General features: G+C 38.6%; 1 protein-coding gene across 1 annotated transcript in view; it reads left to right on the top strand.

Moving 5' to 3' along the window:
* Nucleotides 1-21720, top strand: part of MDFIC (MyoD family inhibitor domain containing) — an 83535-nt gene that overhangs the window by 15784 nt on the left and 46031 nt on the right. Inside the window, 1 exon segment of the mRNA XM_041001921.1 lies at nt 4992-5114. Coding sequence (XP_040857855.1) covers nt 4992-5114 — 123 coding nt within the window.

Below are 21720 nucleotides of genomic sequence, written 5' to 3'. Positions count from 1 at the left end.
TCTTGAAGCAGTATGCCTAGAATCTTTTGTTACTATTATTCGTGGGTGACTTTCAGCTGTTGAATGCATATATTTGCTTGATTACATGTTTCTCAATAGCTTGAACATACAGAAAAGTTTAAGCTTACTTTTTTTTTGTTTTGCTTTTCCTGACAAAGGAAAGAATTAGGGATAGTTACAAGTGATCTAAGCTTTATGTTTAAAATGAAGAGTATCTTACTGGTACACTATCTTTCATGGTATGGTACCAAACTCCTTGAAATTTTGGAGAAGAGCTGTGCGTTGTGTTAAATCTCTCTAATCTAGGTGGGACTTCAAAGCAGCAGAGCTGCAAGAGCCCGTTCCCAAAGGAGCTCCGTCTCTGAGAGTCTCCTTTCTCATAAGTACAATTGAGCTTGCTATATTGCTGGTGGTTCCAAAGATGAAATACATACTAATGTTCTTTAAAATCTGTTAGTCCTATAATTGCAAAAATTATCTAACTTTCTCATTTTAAAAGTTATTTAGCAGCCACACAGCAGATGTTATATGGAACATGTACTGATTTACACAAATTATTAGCCAGTTTATTTACTTCTGGTGCTCATAGATTGCTGTATTTTCTTAATTGAAATTTCATTGTTTTATGTCCCAATTGTCTAGGCAGAATGATAATCTCAGCGAGGTAAAATATTACAGAAGTTTAGGTTGAAGGGAATTTTTGTTTGCCTAAATCTTTTCCATTCTGATTCAGCAGGAATCATTGAAAATGAAGAGCTTGCCTTCTCACGACTTTTTCAGAAAAGAAAAGAAATTCCAGAAAATAAGGATGTTGCTCCAGTGTGTCCCTTCTGAGTAGGACATAGTTATATTTAAGTTGATCATTTATACCTCTTATTTTTTTCCTTTGAGTTTTTTCCTTTGTGTAATTCATGCTCATCGGTTTTTGTTTTGTTTTGTTGAGCGTTAACTCAAATTCGGTGTTTTGCAAAGACTTTTTTATTGCATTCTAAACATCCTTGTGCTTCTGGAGGAGGCAGTTGGAAGGCTTAGAGGAGTTAGGCATTTAGGAACAGGGGCTGGTGGTCCATATCTACCCATTGATCAATACCATTTTTTAAAGTATGTCTAGTTTCTATCTTTACATGTAAAACATACACCTTTTCAGCCATTGATTCATAGGACTGATTAGTGCTACATTTAATTCACATATTTCATTTGCATACTGGTTCTGAAATTAAACAGAACTAAATATGTTCCATTAAGTTGATGGTTAGGCTAAATGTGTTTTTCTAACGCTTGAAATACTGTGACAAGATGATGAGTAGGAAGGTATGTAGCTCAATATTTAATTCATCTTACTAAGATAATTTGGTAGTATAGAAGTATATCTCCTTATAACAGTGCCCGTCAAACCTGCCCATATATCATGATTCCATAAACCTCACCATTAAAATTGTGGCCTATGAGATTGAGGTGTGTTCATCATTATGTTTACGGAGACCTACAACTGGTTGTAACCGTGAGGCACAGTAAGGAGCCATGAACTTAGAAGAGATACATTACTGAGATGAAAAAAGTCTCATTTTAAGAGAAAATAGTTTGGGTGGTACACTCATTGAAGTGTATGTAGAAATGCTTTAGAAATCTGCAATTAATTTTATTCATGCCCAAAATAACCTGTGGACAACATCTGTCCAGTTTAAAAAGTAGTTGCATAATAGCTAGAAACCTTTGTAAATTCAGAGTGAATTCATTAAACTAGGACTGCTTCTTAATTCAGAAGTGACACAGGAAACAAATTTTAATATAAGAAATCTATTGTTGAAGACTTCATGTTTGTCATTTTAGTGATTCAACCAAAGTTGTAGTGAGGTTTACTTTTTGTTTGGATACCACAGGGCTTGTCTTCTGGTTGTCTACCAATTAAGTCTCACTCTGGTGCTTCTCGTCAGTGTTAGAGTAACTGCTCGGCATTTGGGAGGCCGCTGTAAGGCTATTCCGCTGAACTGAGTTAACTGTCAAGAACATATCAGCCAAATAATATGTATGCATTAGAAAACCAAAGAACAGCCAAATGGCCAGAAAAAAAAATTAGTTAATGTGACTGGAAAATTGGCAGATATCAACTTAATTTGTCCCTTGGAATCATTTCTTGGCTCACTTTGGACTGGGTGCAGTAGATGCTAGCGAGAGGCAAGGACTGACTGTTGACGTTGGGTTTTCAAATGAGGCCAAGTTGGATGGACGGACGATTGTGTGATGTACTAATAATTGCATACTGGGTATTTTTTTCTTAAATATATGAGTAGGGAATGAAAGCTCTTTACTTTTCTATTTTGATCTGAAAAATGATACTGGGGAATATCTGATTTTAGAATTTCACTGATGACGTATTTACTACCCATAGTGAAAAATTGGAGAACTTTATTTTCTCTGTAGTGGTGCATTGTGGGATGGTAGATCTGTGCGTATCTGGACTCCACTGCGTTTTCATTTATCCGGTGGTGAATTGAGAGGGTCTGTGTTTAGCACTTGAATATTGGACATGATTCAAATAAGAGTCAAGTGTGTCTAGAAGCTTTATTCATGCCTACTTTCTTTTAGTCAGCAGTGCTTCACAATGCCTTGGTTTCATGAATTAATTTTAATGGAATTAAGCTTGAACAGCTCAAAATTATATAATTAATTTCATTCAGCTTCAATTAAAGTTACTAATTGAATCAAGCCTACTAGCATGACACCTGGCGGCAGTCGGCTATATAACAGTAGCAGCAAGTGCGTTTGACTCTGCTGTAGAGCTAGTTCATGTGCAGTGGTGAGTTTGTATCAAAATATCTTTTACTGATAATCTCAGAAATGCCTTGAGTTGACTGTAACCATGGAAAGAATTACGAACTTCTTTAAAACAATCAAGATTTTAATTGAAACTAACACATCTCATGAAGATTACATTTTCTCTATGATAATGCTGAGTAAATGTTATGTAAATCCAGAACATATTGCTTTAGCATGTTTTTAATTTATGCTTTACTGCTGTTTGAATATGGTTTTGCTTTCCCAAACTACTTAGAATTGGAAAACTTATTTTTTTTTCAAGATGTTAACTTCTGGACTTAGTTATAAGTGGATGTCCATCTATTTTAGTGTGTTGAAATGTAACTCATGGCAGAACTTTTCAATTATTGTGAAATTCCCTTGGTGCAGTAGAAATTTCTGCGTGTGCAAAATTTTTTCCTTCCACTGGAAATATTAACACAGTTGACTAACAACTTCTGTTTGAATCTCTTTCCTTTGCTTCCATGCTTTAACATCCTCCAGCTCTTCTTACTTCTCTAACTCCTTCCTAATTGTACAGAAACTTTTCTCCTCTTGTCGTACATTTGCTCTTTGAGCGAGCCCAAGGTTTGGAATGATTTTAGCAATGAAGATTTGGAAGAATGCCGTTTCTACTTGCAGCTTTTTTTTTTTTACCGGCTTGCAAATTCATATGTCCCATATTGTACTCATCCATTAGACTGTACACCTGTAAAAACGCATGGAGGCGGCCTGGGTCATGTCTCATAATTCTTTGTATCCTTGTCACATAGCACATTAAATAAACACGTAGTATGTTCATTAGTGTGTGTGTATATATATATATGTTTAAATAAATTATTTACTGGACACTCCCACCCTGTCAAATCCAGATCGAGAAATTAGTCTTCTCTAATCCCATTTTCTTTTATTACTTGTACAGACTTTTAGTTTCTGCTCTTTATTCACCTTTGCAGCTTTTACTCTAGTTAATTAAACTTTTATCAGGTAGTCTGGAGTCTTGGCAGGCTTCCCTGTGGTTTCCCTTTAGAGATCCACACTAGGTGATTCTCATAGCCATATGTGCCTTGGGGAGGTTGGGTTCTGGAATCTGCTTGTTGAAAGCAGCCAGGAAGGAGAGCCACTGTTGCACGTGATTCCGTTAATCTTTCTCATGCACAGTCCTGGATAGGGCTTTGATAAAGCCTCAGTGACTACTTTTAATTGTTTATCTGGATTTTGAATTAGATCCAGATTTTTCATCTGGTCCGTCAGACACCTGTGCTTGGCCTCTAATCACAGGTTTACAGTGTTACCTGCTGGCATCCACCCCCTGCAGGTACTCCATAGCCAGAGTTGGAACCTTTGCCCAAGGGTCTGCTTTTGGAGTTTACCCATGCTGTTCCTCCAACTTGCTCTCTTGCATGTTTTGAAAACCTTCTAATCTTTTAAAAGCCCATCTGACGTGCACTCCTTTTTTTTTTTTTTTGGTGCCTGTCTTGATCTTTGAATCCTGATGAGTTTTTTTTCTCTTTCTCTTTGAGCCAACTCTTTGGTGCCCTGAACCCCTCGGAGCATGCCTTTCCCTTCTGTTACACTTGGCTTTCTGTTTGACTTGTGATCCCGAGAAGGCGCTGCATTTTCTTAAATATTGGCTTTTCCCGTACAAACCCATAAACCCGCAAATAAATCTCTCATTCTAAACCCAATTCCTTCGGTGAGGATGCATTGAGGAGTCCTTGACTTTTCTCCAGATTCCCACATGAAGTCTGTATCTGCCTTCTGTGTCTCTTAAGTCCTCAGTCACTCCTCATTGAACTGTAGTTGCATTTCCACCACTGGTGAGAATGTTTTCTCTGGACCTTCCCTGGCCTCCTCACCTGCTTCATCCACACACTTGGGCCCATTCTCTGCTTCTCCGTGGCTTGCTCTCATGGTAGAACACTTTCTGTGTAAAACTGTTCACTACAATCTTAACAGATTGCTTTTGCTATGAACATCTGTATTTCTTTCATGCTAGATAGATCATGGATATGCAGTAAACATCTGTCACACTTTATAACGTACAGCTCTCCCAACAGGTTTAGTTATGGCAGACCTAGAGCATTTAAAAACAAATACATAAGCAATTTTATATATGTATATGTGTATATATATAAATGTAACATTTGGTGATAATAATTGTATATATGTCTATATGTTTTTTTTTTATTTAGAAAAATGTGACAAAGAAAATACTGACAAAGATATAACTCCAGCTACTAACAGCCACTTCACACATGGAGAAGTGCAAGACCAGTCCATTTGGGGAAATCCTTCAGGTAGCGAACTCATCAGAAGTAAGTATTTTGAGTGAAAATTTGACTCATGTGAGGATATAACTATTCAATATGCTCCTAGTTAATTGTTCCATATCATTCTACTGCAAATCTAAAATCAACAGAGTTTATCTAACCATGCTATCACTAATATTTTAAGTTATAAGGCTAAAAGTAGGATGTAAAAGGTGCTGTTAGTCAGCTTTTATCTTTTCCTTAGGAAAGAAGTTATGAGCTGTAAAGTTTGAACTAGATCCTCAGATTTAGTCGAAAATCATTTCCTTCTGAGTTTGAAAATCAGACAACTCAGTTTATGTGGAAGTGAAACTAGAAAGGAGGAACTAAAGAATGAGGAGCAGCTTTTTAAAAGTTAATTTAGTTTATTATGAATGATACAGTTCTATAGGTTCTAAGACTTTCCTTTCTCCTTCTTCAAGCCTCCCCAGCTCACCCCACTAATGTCCCCCATGCCAAAATATAGTCCTTTAGAATCAGTCTTAAGTCCGTCATTTCGCTGTTTAAGTATATCCTGACATTGTAGGTGTGGATAATGGCGGAGAGTCTACACCCTATTATCAAGATGCATTCAACAGTTTCATTGGGAACCTGTCTTTGATTCGGAAGGAAAGATGTGCACTGCATTGTGTCTTCACCTGTGTATGGGCTAATCTCTACTACACAGTTACTATTCATCCATGGCAAATGAAACGTCATTAAAAAACAAAAACAGAGAGAAAAATAGAAAATTTAGAACAATAAATAACACACTACTGAATGACCACTGTGTCACTGAAGAAATGAAAAAGAAAATTAAAGGCCTTCCTGAAGCTAACAATGCTATTATATGACCTATGAGTCAGTGAGGAAATTCATAAGAAAAACAGGAACCTTGCTTTATATAGCAAAAACAGGATAGAAAGAGCTATTGATATTATACTTTGCATGAAGGTTGCCTTATGTTAGAACATATATTTGTCCTTTTGGGATTGACTTATTTCACTGAGCATAGTGGTCTTGAGTTGGAACCATTTGGTTGCAAGAGTTTTTTTTTTTTTTTTTCATTTATTTATTTGAGAGACAGAGGGACAGTGATAAATATAGAGAGATAAAACTCCCATTCACTGGTTTTCCACATTCCTGCCATAGCTGGAGTTGGACTGGAATACTGCAGCTGGAAATTCCATAAAGGTCTCCCATGCATGTATGAGAAACGCTATTGTGTATGCCATCATTGCTCTTGTTCCGGCTCACGAAGTAGAGCCAGGCTTTTATCCCAGGTGTTCTGAATGGGATGTAGGCATCTGAACTAAGTTAAACACTCCCCACCCCAGGCAACACTTTGATAACGATATCACGGTTCTTGTTTGTCTAGCCAAAAAATCCTGGTCCTTATTTATTGCAATTAATATTCTATCATTATTTGGTTAGGTTGCTCTCCCTTTTCCTAAAATTTCTCTCTAGAACATATGTAAAAGGTTTGGGATGTTTTGGTTGGACTGTGGGAATACCCTGAAATCCTGATATCTTTTGGATAATTTTGAGAATGCTGATTCGCTGGGAGGGCCTGCTCTTGTCTTCCTCAGGCTTGTGGTTGGCCACTGAATTGTCCCGGAGGATTCAAGGTGAATTTTCACATAGTAATTTACATGTAAACAGGGGGAGTCTGAAGACGAGTGTTATGCCACCCCTCGAAGACCATGGACATAGATCTTTTGAAATTCTCATCCGCGTAACCAAATTCCCATCTCTCATTTTCAGTTTTCCATAGTGACAGAGGAGGAGGACTCATTTCTGAATATTTATGTGTTGTTTTCATCCTTATTTTTAATTCATCAATTAGGCATTGTTCTGGAACTTGGATCTCCCCCTTTTATTTTACTGTTCTCAATACCTGGCCCTAACTGAATAACAAGCAGAAGAGTAGCAACAACACAAAGCCCAAGTTACCTGGAAATATATAAACAATAAAAAACAACTGAAGAAAATGTTCAGTTTTTCAAAAACCCTGAAGTTGAGTGTGTTTTAGTGCCACATTAGTTTTGAAGAAAAGAGCAGGGAAGAAGAAAATGGGACTAAGAAATTAGTGTAGAGCAAGACTGATATAGCTGTTTCCATAGAATCAAGTAAACATGGATTAAGTAAACATTTATTCCAAAATATATATTGCTTGTGTTTATGTTCACATGAGCTCTGTTCTTGGGTCCTTTTGTGAGATACTGGGGTATTTTCTCTGTGATTTCCCAGTGCCTGGAGCCAGCCAGTCAGTGCTTGCAGAGGGCTGAGAGCAAATCGTAACAACAGCTGTTGGGAAGTATGATGCTTCTCTCTCTTTTTCAGGATAACAAAATTTTAAACGTGTGTGTTTCATTTAATTGAATTATTTCCCTAATCTCCTGTCTCAAGGCCCATGCTGGGAAAATGTGAATGAAATCTCTTAGAACAAAACCCAGAAAAAAAACAACTGTTGCTGAAGGGACGTGGGAAGTCATGTTAATGTGTGAAAAGTGCCGGTGGTGCTGGATGAAGCTCCTTTGGTCACAGCATTCATCCCCTTAAAGAGAATGGACTGAAAATGAGTTATTCTCTTTATTCTCTGTATTGGGGACGTGGACACTGATCAGAAATATTGCAAATGACAGGAAATAATTTTCTTATTGAGATAATGATGCAACTTGTGCCATGGGACACTGGAGCATTTGGGAACAACTGGTTAGCTTCCTACTAATAGACACTGAAAGAGTGCAGAAAGAGGGAGATTTATAGCTCCTTTAGAAAGGGTTGCTGGGAAAACTGATGATGAATGGATCTGCAAAAGATAATGGCCAGTGACAGTAATGCCAGTGCTGCCATAAACATAATCTGGGAAGTGTTTTCAAATACTTGTGGGTGACATCTGACTCTGAATTCTGATTACAGATTTCAAAAGCTTTTTATTTAAACAAAGGCTACTTTGTTGGATCTACAGGGGAAAAATGTTCTATCTGGACTTGCAGAAGGGGAGCATTAAATATCTTTCAATTTGATTCCGTTCTGGGCAATGTTTGAAAGTCTGGGCTTGTGGTAGCTTCTACTATTCCCACTTCCAGACAGAAGGCTTTAACTGCCAGGCTTTCTATGTTTGGTCTTCTTCAAGGAGCAGTTGGTCATTTCTGAAACTTGAAGATAAGGAGCTGTGTGTTGTGCTCTTGCTTCTACATCTTGCATGGATTTTTTTTTGGTGGGGGGAGCAAGGGAGGGAGATACTAAATCTATTGTCATGACAGTAGGGCCTGGGAAGGAGTCTCTGACCCAGAATTGATGTGTGGTGAGCCAGGAGTCCTGAGCACCCTGAAAGAAGTACACCGCAGGCTGGCAGGAACGGGTACTAGCCTTGCACTTTCCAGCAAGATTGGTTGGGCAGAGGGATCAGTAGCAAAGTGAGGCCAGCTGGGCGGTGGGAGCATGTTCAAATGCACAGCCCACTCCTTTTCCAAGCTTCCATGGGTCAACTCATCAGCAAGACATGAAGGAGACTGATTCTGTCTGATGGGACTTCTTGTTGTTTCTCTGTTTGAGAGTTCTTGTTCAGGGGCTGGCAGCCAGCTCGTGGTTCTGCTGTCCCCACTGCTGCTACACTGTTGGTGGGACGTTTAGAACCTAATTTAAGGGGGACTGTGAACAGTGTGATGAGGCTGTTTTTGCTTTTTCTTCGCTGAGAATAAGCTCTGGAAAAGTCAAGGGTGTGGCTGCTTTGGAAATTGCATTCTAATTAAAGGGTGTATTCTCAGACTTTGTAAACCATATCCAAGCTGAGAATAATTTCCAAATTATTCTGCAAGCTTTAACCCTGAACTCCCTGGACCACCCACTTGTGGCTGATGCTTGTCTCATGCTCCACGCAGACGTCTGTGCGTTTTCTGTCCTTCCTGGCTCTTGTAGCATACATTGCAAGTGGGAGACCTGGAGTGCTGGGGTCTTTCAGGGTTTGGATTTAAAACTGTTTGCTTTTGAGTTGCTGACTTAGTACTGAAACCCCCCCCCCTTTTTTTTTTCTGGAAGTAATCAATAAAAGAGAAGAAATCCATATGGATTCAAACATTTTTGAATAAATAGGCCACACGCAATCATGTCAGGGGATGTGTATTGTTAGGAAATTTAAATTTAAGAAGATGATCCTGCTCACTTAAGTTTGTTTTTTAAAAAAAGTCTAAATCAAATTAGGAGAGAATTGGAAGCCCAGTGGAGGTTTTGAAAAGAAATTTTATAATTGGATGTTTTTTTTATTTTATGATTTTTAATGTCCTTTTAACAATGTAAAAGCCTTTCATATTCTGAGAAAATATTTTGGCATATAATTTAATTTCTGGAATAAGAATTGAGGTTTGAGATTTATAAAAAACATTTTTTTTTCTATGAGAACACAGAGTAAGAGTGTCTCCCCAGCACCCCGGATTAGCATATGGGGCCCAGTATATAATTTGAAGCCATGCCTTGCTTTAATAATTACTCTTTCCTTGAATTAATAAATGTTGCAAGGAAGTGCCATCGTCAATTAATATTAATTTTTCTGCTTATTCCATAATATGCATAAACTGATAAGAGTAATAGGCAACATTTCATGTATTAATTAGACAAGAAAAGGAACAGAAATAGCATTTTGATCTCAGTCTTTGGTGGAATTTCTAAGGTGGGATGGAGTGTGTGTGTTCTTATACCCACTTCTGTTCAATGTGGTCCTTTAATTTATTTCTATTTCTGCTACTTTTATTATTTCCTGTAAAGAGCTCAGGTTTTTCTTTGTTCCTCTTGGTAAATTGCCCGAGGTCTGTCTCTACTTCAGATTTTTTCTAGGTCTTTCTGAAAATTTTTATTACTTGCCTTTATCCTAGGACACTGCTTTTACATACAGGTCTCCCAATTCTGAGCGTCATTACTTAACTCCCGAAATTTTCCTGAGCTTCTCTTTTGAAATAAATTTCCCATTAAATTAAACCATTTTGCTCAGCTCATTCTCTCCTGTGTGATTCTGTGGAATTCCCATGATGTGAAGCAAAGTTAGAATGCTCTACTTAAGTGGTAATCCCCATTCTGTTTAACCCATTTATTCATTTTGAAGAGTTTCTGGCTCTCCTAACAGTAAGCACTTAATTGGCAGTGGATTGCAAACTGGTTTCTAATTCACACTTGCCCACTCTCACACAACTGCTGTGTCTCGCATTTTCACTCACCCTACTCCTTGAAAACTTCCTCCTGGCATCCTCTGGATTTATTCTCTATAGCAACAGCTTTGTTATGAGGGGTCCTATTGTTGATTTCCTAGGCTTTGCCCATTTACTGCTAATCACACTGTAATGAATATCATTTCATCACTTTAGGGAATGTCACCTTTATATAAAACACTGAAATAGAGAAGTAGATACTCAGGTAATGCTATTATATAGTTAGAACATTTCCTGCTCTGATGGAAAAAGAGTATTGGGAGACTCGGATTTAAATTTCTTCTTGGCTCTTTTCTTTGAATGTACACTTCATCAAGTATTACTTGGTTTCTTTGTGATGCACTTATAGGAATCAAACCATAGACAAGCCCTGTGGATAAGTGTCACACGGTTAAGGCTGGTGCGTAAAACTTTTGTGTTATATTCCTTAGGTGATGTAAGATTTTTTTTTCTCATAACACTTCATATTCATGCTGTTTGCTTTTATTGCCACAAACCCAAAAAAGCCAGACTCAGCAAGTCACACAGAAGGTCTTTATTCCAATGAGAAAAGTGGCTCCTGGGAAAAAAAGAGAGAGAGAGTCTGAGGGACCACTTCCCAGGACCCCTGCCAGATGGAGAAGTACCCTGGAAGGGAGACATCTGCCTAGAGTACACAGTGCTGGGCCTTTAGACGTATTCATTGTGGGGGATAAGGGAAGATGGCAGCTCCTTAGCTCATGCATGCTTTTGGCCAAGACATGTCATCATGGCGGGTGTTGATCCTCTGTGCAGACTTGGCATTTGGAATAATTCTGGTGGTAGTGTCTGCTGGATCTTGGCAAAGATAGCATTGAGGCTAGTGAATCTTTCTTTTGTTGTTTGTGGCCAGAGGGAGGCAGGAAGGGAAAGATAGTACAGAGACTCAGTCTGCTGTTTGGTATTCCAAGGTTACCAGTTGTTCCTGGCTTGTGATAAGCTCTCCTGTTGTCTGATGCAATAAATTCCTTCAGGAGTTGCTTCTGCTTGGCCCAACACATACTGGTAGAAGCACATTCGGGGAGAAAGTTGTTCTTCCTACTATTCAGTGTTGTTTTCTCTTCCTTTTCAAGATGCCTGTGTGTCAGTGTGGCTACGGTTTGGATGCTTTGATTATTATTCATCAGTTTATCCCCAAATCAGACTGAGGGTTTGGTTTCAGATTTGTGCGGATGATCTTGTCATTTTTTGATGGTGCTATATTTCTCATACTCGTGGCTGGCAGATCAGATTCTGTGGTATACTTTTCCTTAGGGTGCAGATTTCTGCCCAAGAATCTGGAAGGAACTCTGTTGCGTTTCTATTGTCTTGATTAGGGTCAAAGGTAGGAAGTCAGTAGAAATTGATTACAAAAAGGGTTCAGACCATTTTCTCATTTTAAGTTGGAAGTGCCAATATAATATATTTTTGCCAAGTCATGCCTGGCTCATGCAAATCAAGCCCATGTCTATGTAGATGACTCAAAGGGCATGGCAGCCACCATGGCTTACTGCTGACCTCTTCTCATGATCAGGGTACTCTGAAAAACTGTCAGTGAGGCTCTCATTCAGTGTTCAGAGTAATATCTGTTTTCTATGGATGCACATGGGAATAAACCTTATTTTGGCCCTTTTTGGGCCCTCAATAACTCATTTACTTATTTCTCAGAAATAGTGTTGAGGGTATTTTGGTTTCCTACTTTTCCTTTCCAGCGTTTTTTCCCCATCTTTCCCTCTTACCTTTTCTTTCTTTTTCTGAGTCATGTATTTTCAGCCTTTGTTACAGATGTGTGTGATTCAATTGCACACATAAATGCTATTCACTCATGCATTATATGTACATACACACAAAGTGAAGCCCATTACTCTTCAAAGACTGTTACTCCTAATGAATTTCCTCTAATATTTACCTCTGCTCGTCCATATTTGTAAACTTCAGTTCGCCTATGCGTTTTAATGGGTTGCAAAATGACAAGTTATTTATAAACTAATTTGTAGGATGTATAAAAGAGACAAAACTGCTTTACAACTTAACGAAATAGAAGCTGCCATTGGTACCTGATTGTCTTTCCCTTAAAACAAAGTGTTTGTCTTTCTCTAGATTCTTTCCATAATGCCCGCTGAAGTGATGATCAATGTTATTTGTGTAAATATTGTGTAAGGATATCTTTAAAGGGTTTTGTGTACTGTGAATGCAATATATGGCATTTGTGATCTCATGATTATTCATATTATTGTATGACTTGCTTACTTTTTAATCTGAATCCTGCTTCTTTTTAACCAGGGGTTCTGACCTTTTCCTAATAGTCCTAAACTCCTTTCTGTCATTTGAGTGTTGGTACTGAAGTGCAAGTGGTGGGCGAAGGCTCAGTGGGGAAGAAGATGTATTTCTTCCCCCCTGGGGATTTAGTTCTTTGAGCCTCAGGGAGGAGCAGTGGCCTGGGAACTAGCTCGGGATCATTCTGAAACTGCTAACCCCTGAAGAAATAAATAAGCCTTTAGGATCAAGACCACAAATACTGTGGTCTAGATAATTTTAGTTCTCAGACCTCAGACTTCCTGGATCTGAACACTCTATGAACTTACCAATTATTTTCTGTAGAGAATGTCATTATGTAGAACTTTTGAGGTTGGGATTCAAAGCTTCACAAAGTTCATGGAAGATGGAATTAAATGCAAGCTTATTTTGGTGTCCAGGTTTTTCAAAATCTTTGCTTATGTTTGAAAGCGAAGATCAGTTTTTTAAAGCTTTCATTAAGATTGAGCGTTTTCACAGTTTACTAACACTGGCTTATGTGGGGGACACTGTGACGAATAATACAGGTGTGGCTGTTTGCATTCCAAGTTTATAATCTGTGGGAGAGGCAAGTTATCCCAAAATGATAATGTATGCCATGAGCTTCAGCTTGAATGTGCTTACAGTTCAGGTTGCCTCTTGGGAGGTTACATCCAAGACAAAGTTAGCCAAAGGAGTTAGTCAGCGAGACAAGAAAAGAGTGAGGTGTGAGTAGTCTACACCCATAGTGCATTCACAGGTTTAGCGATCAGAGAAGCCATGAACATGTTGCATGAAATTGGAGAAACTTGTGTTCTGACTATAAATGTTGGCTGGGGGATGGGAAGAGAGATAGAGAAATAATCTGTTTAATTTAGGGTGGAAAGTGTTGAAGGTGGTGGTGACTCAGTCCGGTTTGTCTTTCAATTTGGCTATATTTAAGGAAAGTTACTTTGGTAAAATAAAGTAAATGAGAATGGGGAGGACGGAAAGCAATGAGAAAGAAAGGTTGTTGCAATGGATGGTAAGACTTTAGATGAATTCAACTGCTCTTGAGTGCAATAATGGGACATGTGTGTTAGGAGAGTGGAAGGCACTAGAAATTAGGCTGAAGGTTTTGAAAAAAATATTTTTATGTAATTCATTTATTTCAAGATTTATTTAATTTTATTGCAAAGGCAGATTTATGTGAGGAGAGATGGAAAGATCTTTCATCCTCTGGTTCACTCCCTAAATGACCACAACAGCCGAGCTTAGCCAGTCTGAAGCCAGAAGCCGAGTCTCCTCTGGGTCTCCCTCATAGGTATAGGGTCCCAAGGCTTTGGGCCATCCTCCACTGCTTTCCCAGGCCACAAGCCAGGAGATGGATGGCGAGTGGAACAGCCAGGACACGAACCACCCTGCTGTGAGATGCCAGTGCTTGCAAGGAAGGATTAGCCAAATGAGCCTAGAGACTAGGCCCTAATTTATTTATTTGAAAGGGAAAGAGAGAGAATGAATCACCTATTCACTGATTCACTCTCCAGATACCTGCCACAGTCAGAGGAGAGACAGGTTGAAATCAGATGTCAGTTGAGATTTCCACCTGGGTGTCAGGGATTCAGCTCCTGCTGTTTCTAAGGGTGCAGGCAACTGGAATGGGAAGTGGAGTTGAAATTCAGCATTTTAGTATGGATTAGGGGTGGGGGTGTGTCTCAAGTGATATCTGTAATTTTTCTGCCAAACACACTCTCCCAGTTTCTTGGTTTGGGCAAATCATAGTTGTGGGGAAAGAACCACAATGCCAAGGTTTTTAGAACATTGTCAAAACAGGTCTGAAGTGATCGGCAATGGGTGGGGAAGGAAGTAAGGACAGAAGAGACTTACAAATAAGAAAAATGTATTAGGGCTAAGTATCCTAGGACTCTATTGTTTAAGAAACAAAGCAAAATGGAGATGGATATCATAAAGGAATGGGAAATATGGAAAGAAAAAATGGAGTAGGAGAGAATGAAAACCAGGAGTGCCAGATTTCTGAGGTGGAACAATTTCAGGTGAAGTCAAGTGTAAGGTTTGGTCATGAGGATGGGTGTGAAGAATTTCTCTCAAATCCAAAGCTATGGACGAGCTTTGGGGAGTTCAGATGCATTTCCAAATTTGGCAGGTGGAAGGTGGGTACAGCGATGTTTGTTTCAATATCCATGAAAGAGGAATCCAGGGGATTTATTTATTACTTCTTGAGTCCCAACCTCCCAGTCTCCTATATTGAACCTGTGGTTTAGAAGTGACCAGTTGATCTCCCTGGTTCTTGGCTGCTTTGCCCTTTACGCAGTCTCCTGTTGTGGCTGAATGGAATAACTGATGTTCCCTAGGTTGAGAGCCGTTAAATCAGTGAGAGTTATTGTAGTTGATTTGGAGCAACTGGCCTTTGTTTTTATAAAACTCTCTTACATCTGATTCTATAGTCATATAAACTCGGGATTAAGTAATCTATGTCAGTACTTGTGGGTTATTATATAGCTACGTTCATGAAGGAAAGATACATATCAAATTATGTGTGTGTTTTGTTAATTCAAGAATTATTCTGCTCTCTTTATGGAAGTTCCCTTTAGGAGGCTGAATAAACTTGAATTGGGACATATGGGCAAAGCAGAATAACTTAGATAGTACATAAGGCATTATAGTATAACATTGCTTTTTTTCTCCATAAAGGAAATTATCTTATTACATGAATGCAATAATATTTTGCAAGAGAAATTGCGCATAACAAGGCAGGGGCCTGGTTTCTCGAAGCCACACTAGATCCTGACCCACTGGAGGAGATGCTTGAGATCTTAGGCAGATCTTCAGGAAAGGCTGGCTGTCTACTTTGGGAGAGGGACAGCTGTGGGTTTCAGGCTAGCAACAGCAGAAATCTGAAGCCCTTGTAAGTAAAGGGCTGTTTATGATGTACAAATTTCATACATGCCAAAACGGTGCCAGGCTGGAGGTATGGAAGGAGTGGGGGATCCCGTCTGTCAAGTGTAAAATGTCACTGTGTACTTGTTGTATAGATTTTTTTTTTTCTCAGTAAGTCTCAACAGTTCATAAAGGAAGGAGTTTTACTGGGAAAGTCAGTTGATTAGAAACGTGAAAGTGCAGCTTCTGTCGTTGCCAAAGACTGGAAGGCAGAGGTTCTTTAACAGTGGTTCCAGCTACAGCCTTAAGAAGGTGAGACTTGTGCCTAGTATAGTGCATGGCTCAGAGTAGAGGATGAGGGGTGTCATCAGCATGGCAGGGGGTCTGTGTTGGTGTAAGCCTGCCTCCACTGCTTGGATGAGCACCCTTTGTGCTTCACCTTACACAGGGGTAACCTTCCCATGTTTGCTTGAGTTGAGCCTTTGGGAAATGGTGGGGAATCTCTACTCTTGCTTATCTTTGACAAGCTGGATCTTCTCCTGGTCTCTGAGTTCTGCAGCAAGCTATACAAAACGCAAGGGAAATCTCTTTTTAAAACACTGAGATGCTGGTATTAAAGGGTGAAATTACATTAAGTGAAACATAGTAGAGAGTGGGTGGAGAAATTCGTTCTGCTTTGGAGCATTATTTAATTAAATGCATTTTCCATGGTTCCTGAGAACTTGTGTGAGAACTTGGATTGGAAATTTGGACAAAAAGACAGGTTCCCACCATCTCAAATTGTCATGAATAATTGATTCATGCCAGTGTAATCATAATAAAACCATGCATCTCATCTTTGGGTATTGCCCGTCATTCCTTGTCTTTATGAAAAAGATGTTAACATATCATTTCTGTGGAGACCTGTCTTTACAGGTTACCTTCACAACATTCCTTCAGCATTTCAAAGGTGCTGTTGTAATCACAAGGGTGAGTGATAATGCAGGCAGCTGCAGCAGCAACTGCACACCCAACTAATGGCATGATTATGAGTAATTATCGTTTTCCTACTATTTCCCTTGAGTTAGGTTTTGATTATTGCACTTTTCTCTGTATCCAGTAGATTTTTAAAAGTCTTGCTAAGTAATGCTGTATCTACATATTCATTATTGAAAATGTAAGATCAACCCGTATTTTTGCATACTTAGAATTTCAATATTTCAGCCAAAAAATAAAAAAAAGCTTTTTAATCTAGACCTATAGTTTAAAGATGCCTAACTAAATGCTGGTGTGTTTTATTTAAGCCTACATAATTGCTATTTACTTTTTAGATAAAAGGATTCATTTGTAAATCCAAGACTGAACCCCAGTAAAGTAAAATACACACATACCTGTTTTTTTTTTTACCAGATTTGAATAATATTGATTTTTACCAACAAGTCCACTCTTTTGCACTAAAAAGTGCAAAAGACCTTTCAGATCACATGGTCATATTGTTTCAATATAACTGAAGTTGGAGACTAGTTGCTCATCTGGCACCTGTACAGCTGTTGATGTGAAGGGATGAAGGTGGGATGTTAACATTGGGTGACTCTGAAAACCATGTAGGAACCTTAGTAAGTCATTGAGGATACCAGGGGTCTGATCAGTCATGTTATCTTTCTCTACATTCTGTCTTATGTATGTGACCCTTAACTAGTGTTTTATGTGACTCTCTGAATCACCACTTTCCAGTGTTTGATTGATGTAGAATGTCTTGGAGATTTTGGATTCTTCTCTAACTCTGAGGACCTTCCCTATTTGACTTCTTCTGTAGTCATCTCCTGCAGCCCCCTTTCTCCTTTAGTTAACCTGGCTTCTTTTCTTCCATTGGATGCCTTTGGGTTCCTTTCTGCAGGTCATCATTTGGGGTTCAATGTCACCTTCTTTCACACAGCACCCTTTTCTTTTACAGTCATTGCCACCGTTTATAATTGATGTCTCCTGACTCTGCCTTGCATCATCAACATTTGGCATCATTTCAGGGCCTCAATCAACTTGCAGTAAATTATCTTGGACGATTGATTCCATGGAGAAAACAAAATTCTCTCTTCCCATTACTTCTTTTCATGAACTTTTGCCATTTCAGAATGTGTTGCTTGCCCCTGTCCCCTCCCCACATGCCTAGTACTTTTCTTCTCCCATGTTTCCGGTTCACAAGCAAGGCTATGTGATTATGTGATTGTCTTTCCCCATCCCCCATCAATCTGGACATAGAATTTTTTTCTCCATCTTTCCCTAAGGGCTCATGAATTTTGAATGTGTGATATACGTGCTGTTCATGATCTTTGTCTACATTACTGGACTGAAGGTCCCTTAGGCTCAGGGATGGCATCCCATTTCAACTTTCTAACTGTCTCAGTCCTTGGACCAGTGCCATGTAGTGTTCGCTCCCAAAAATTCTGTGTTAATTGTAGAATGTGAATGTCTTTACCTTTTGACTACATTTAGCTTCTCTGTAGGAGACTGACAGCTTTGAATTAGTTAAACTGTAGTAATTCGTCATAAAATATGGATTGACTAGCCATGCTTCTCTTAAGGAGCTGATTTTTCTCAGCCTAAAGTCCGTGCAAATTGGAAATATTTTTTATTTGTAAGATGAACAACATTATTACAACATTGGTTACAGCTGATGGAGTCTTTCATATTGATGATCTGATGTGCTCTAGTAGTGATTTTTATCACCCAGGATAAATGATATTACCTAAAGATAAAATAGCTGAGGCCAAGTCTGTGATGCAGCAGCTTAAACTATTCTCTGCCATCTTGGCAACTATCTAGAGGCCAGTTTGGGTTCCAGGTGCTCCACTTCTGATCCAGTTTGCTGCTGGTGGCCTGAGAAAACAGCAGAAGATGACCCAAGTTCTTGGGCCCCTGCACCCATGTCGAAAGACTCAAATGAACCCTGGCTCCTGTCTTTGATTTGCCCAACCCTAGTTATTGTGGTCCTTCTAGGGAGCAAACCAGTAGATGGAAGATTTCTTACTCGTCCACTTTCCTAGTTGGAAATTGTTGCTATGTCTTACCATTATTGATTATGAGACTGTATCACCTCTGCAGAGCCAGAAAAAAAAATTGGAAAAACTCAGATCATACCATACTTGTTCAGAGTTAGCTCTTTGTTGTGATAAATTTGAGATAGTTTCTGGGCTAACCATTTAATTGACATCTATGGAGGAAAGATTTTCTAGTTGGCAGAATTAATTACTCATTGCCTTCAGAACTCGGTCTCATTCCAGCAATGAGGTAGTGAATCATTTTGATATAAAGATGTTTGATATAAAGATGCTTATTTCCCTTCTATAGTAAGAAGAAGTTTTGATGACTGAAGCTGAGACTGCAGAGTGGGGGAGGAAGAGGATTCTTTGGAACTAATGCTTTGTGTGAAGCAATGGCTCTGCACTCTTCATATCCATTTAAAAAAAAAAAAAGAACTCGTGGGGCCAACGCTGTGGCACAGGGTTTGAATTTCTGGTTCTAGCTGCTCCACTTTTGATTCAGCTCCCTACTACTCTAAGAAGGTGGCAGATGATGACCTAACAATTTGGGTCACTGCTATCCACTTAGGAAAGCAGTATGATGTGTCTGGCGCTTGGCTTCATCCAGATCTAGTGTCCATTCTCTCTCTCTCTCTCTCTCTCTTTCTCTCCTTCTCTTCAGTTATTGTTGATCTGCAAGGGCTATCAGGTGTGACTTCCTGTTTGTGGCAGCCTGCCATGTTTTGTCTTCTTGCTCTAATTCTTGTCCCTTTGGGGAGGTTGTTTCCTTGAGAGGTGTTAACGTGGTTCCAAATGTTTCTCATGTCTAGTTTCTCACTGCAGCACTTGAAGTTTATGACATTGGAGAACAATTATAATTTACACATCTAACCTGGCCGACAAAGTGAAATGACTTTGACATTGAAATATCTTATATGTAGTCAAAGCAATCATTCGGTTATTTTAGGATTGTGTTGCATTAAGCCAAAATAAAACTTTATGAGTAAAACGAGTAACAATTTTAAGGATTAAAACTTTCCTTTCTATTTTTTTTTTCAGCAGAATTAAAAATGTCTGTTTCTTTTGTCTTGTTTTAATACTCTGTTCTAAGTAAGAGTCTGATAAAAATTTCTGGAATAAGCTGCCTTTTAATCAAGTGTTTATAGATATATTGGAAAGAATATCTCCTTAACTATTATCGCTAGGGTATGTTCTTGGAACAAAGCAAAGTCTTTTATAATAGAGATACAGTTTACCTAAGAGTCATAGTAATAAGAAAAAAAATCAGCTTTTTGAATAATATATGAATTCATATGATATCAGTGGTATCTAGGCAGTTGGGACAATACATAATTAGTTTCAATTCCCTTTGAGAGGGAGATGTGGATGTTAAAATAAATTGCTGATGAAGCATATACTTTGGAGAACAGCGCATTACAAAACTTTGTGCAATATCAGCTATTTTTTTCAATGGTATGGAAATATAGCCTAAGACTGAGCGGATTTATTAGGGACAGTTTTAAACCATTCTGACTATATCGAAGTTTAGAGTATGCTAATTTGGGAATAGGAAAACAAAAAACAAGGAAACAAAACAAATAAGGAAAACAAAACATATTTATGTGTCAGGAAAACCTTATTTCTATACAACGTCTGGCACCACTGTTTATGACCAATAATAATTCTTGGCTTATGTGGGGATTATTTGTACCATAGTATGCAAGCATTAAATAGGGCTTGGTCCTCTATTATAAAAAAAAAACCTACTCTTTTATAAAATACTTAATTATAGACCTGCTCCAGAAAACTCAACACTTGCAGTAAGAAGACTTGGAATTGTGAGCTATGCAGAAGAAGAGAGGGAGGAACAGAACTGTATAAAAGTGAAGAAATTTGCCTCTATGGACGGAACTAGTTTCCACTAGAAATGAATGTTATAAAGTAAACTATTCTTAGGTAACTTAATTCCTAATTTATCTCACCTAGAAGGGTTTTATTTAGCAATTTACATTTTGCCGAGAAACTGACAACACTGCAATATATGACTACATAAGTGCTGTTTACTCCTGATTTTGGAAAAAGATTTAAGAATTTATTTGAGATGTAGAGAAAACTCCCATCTACTGCTTCACTCCCAGAAATATCTGCAAGGAATGAGAGTTGGGTCAGGCAAAGGCCACGAGTTGGGAACACACCCCAAGTCTTCTACTTGGATGACAGGAACCTAATTCCTTGAGTCATCACCATTGCCTCCTCCAGGCTACATTATCTGGAAGAGGGGACAGGGACCGGAGCTTGGAACGGCACTGGTATCGCAGATGTAAGCCACAGAGGTTCCCTGCCCCCAGTTCTATGGAGACATGCAAAGAAAACTTGGACAGCTTCTCTGAGTCGATGCTCTGATAGACGCAGGTTGTCATTGTTATCTTAAATATTCTGCAAGCTCTTCCTCTTGAGAAATGGACTTCATTCTAGATGAGGATTCACCACTCCTCAGTTTCCCGTTCTTGGATTTGCTTGTTTTCATAAACACAAGTTGAGATTCAGTTCTTTGTTCCCAAAACAAGTCTGAAGAAAATGAAGGGTTTGTTGGAATACCTAGTGGGGAAGAAGTCTTCTGTTTGATTTGTTTTCCTGATGATGTCTGTAATATTCTAATAAAAACTTTTAAAATGGTTATGGTACGCTGAGTGTATAATTAACATGCAAGATGCACAAGTTTGGGGAGGGGTTTCTTGTCTGCATTTTATTTTTCTTTTTGCTAAAAACAAACAACCAAAAACTTAACCACTTCTTCTTGTGCTTAAGGAATAAAATGAAATAACTAAGCTTCCAGAAGCAGAGTCTGCAGCTCTGGCATAGCTAAGCAGGTCTGATTACAGCCTGGTCTGTCAGAAGACAGATCTTGGCATCCATTTTAGTGTAAGAAACAATAAATTACAGTGAATTGAAAATGAATAGGTTGTGGCTGTAGAACAGTGTATTTGTAAAGATAGCAATAAACATTCAAATGGTTTTCTTCCTAAGAATATTCTTCTTAAGGTATAGTGTCATTTTTTTCTTTTACATATGAATATAAATGTGGAAGTATTTATAAATGCGTTCTTCGTAATAGTTACTTCTTTTTAAAAAAAGATTTATTTATTTTTATTGGAAAGGCAGATATACAGAGAGGAGGTGAGACAGAGAGGAAGATCTTCTGTCTGATGGTTCACTCCCCAAGCAGCTGCAATGGCTGGAGCTGCGCTAATCCAAAGCCAGGAGCCAGAAGCTCTTACGGGTCTC

The sequence above is a fragment of the Ochotona curzoniae genome, unplaced genomic scaffold, assembly GCF_017591425.1.
Source record: "Ochotona curzoniae isolate NIBS_2020 unplaced genomic scaffold, NIBS_Ocur_1.0 scaffold_2476, whole genome shotgun sequence".
In the NCBI taxonomy this organism is placed as follows: domain Eukaryota; kingdom Metazoa; phylum Chordata; class Mammalia; order Lagomorpha; family Ochotonidae; genus Ochotona; species Ochotona curzoniae.
Note: the sequence above shows the minus strand (reverse complement) of the source record. Positions and strands in the feature narration are given on the sequence as shown.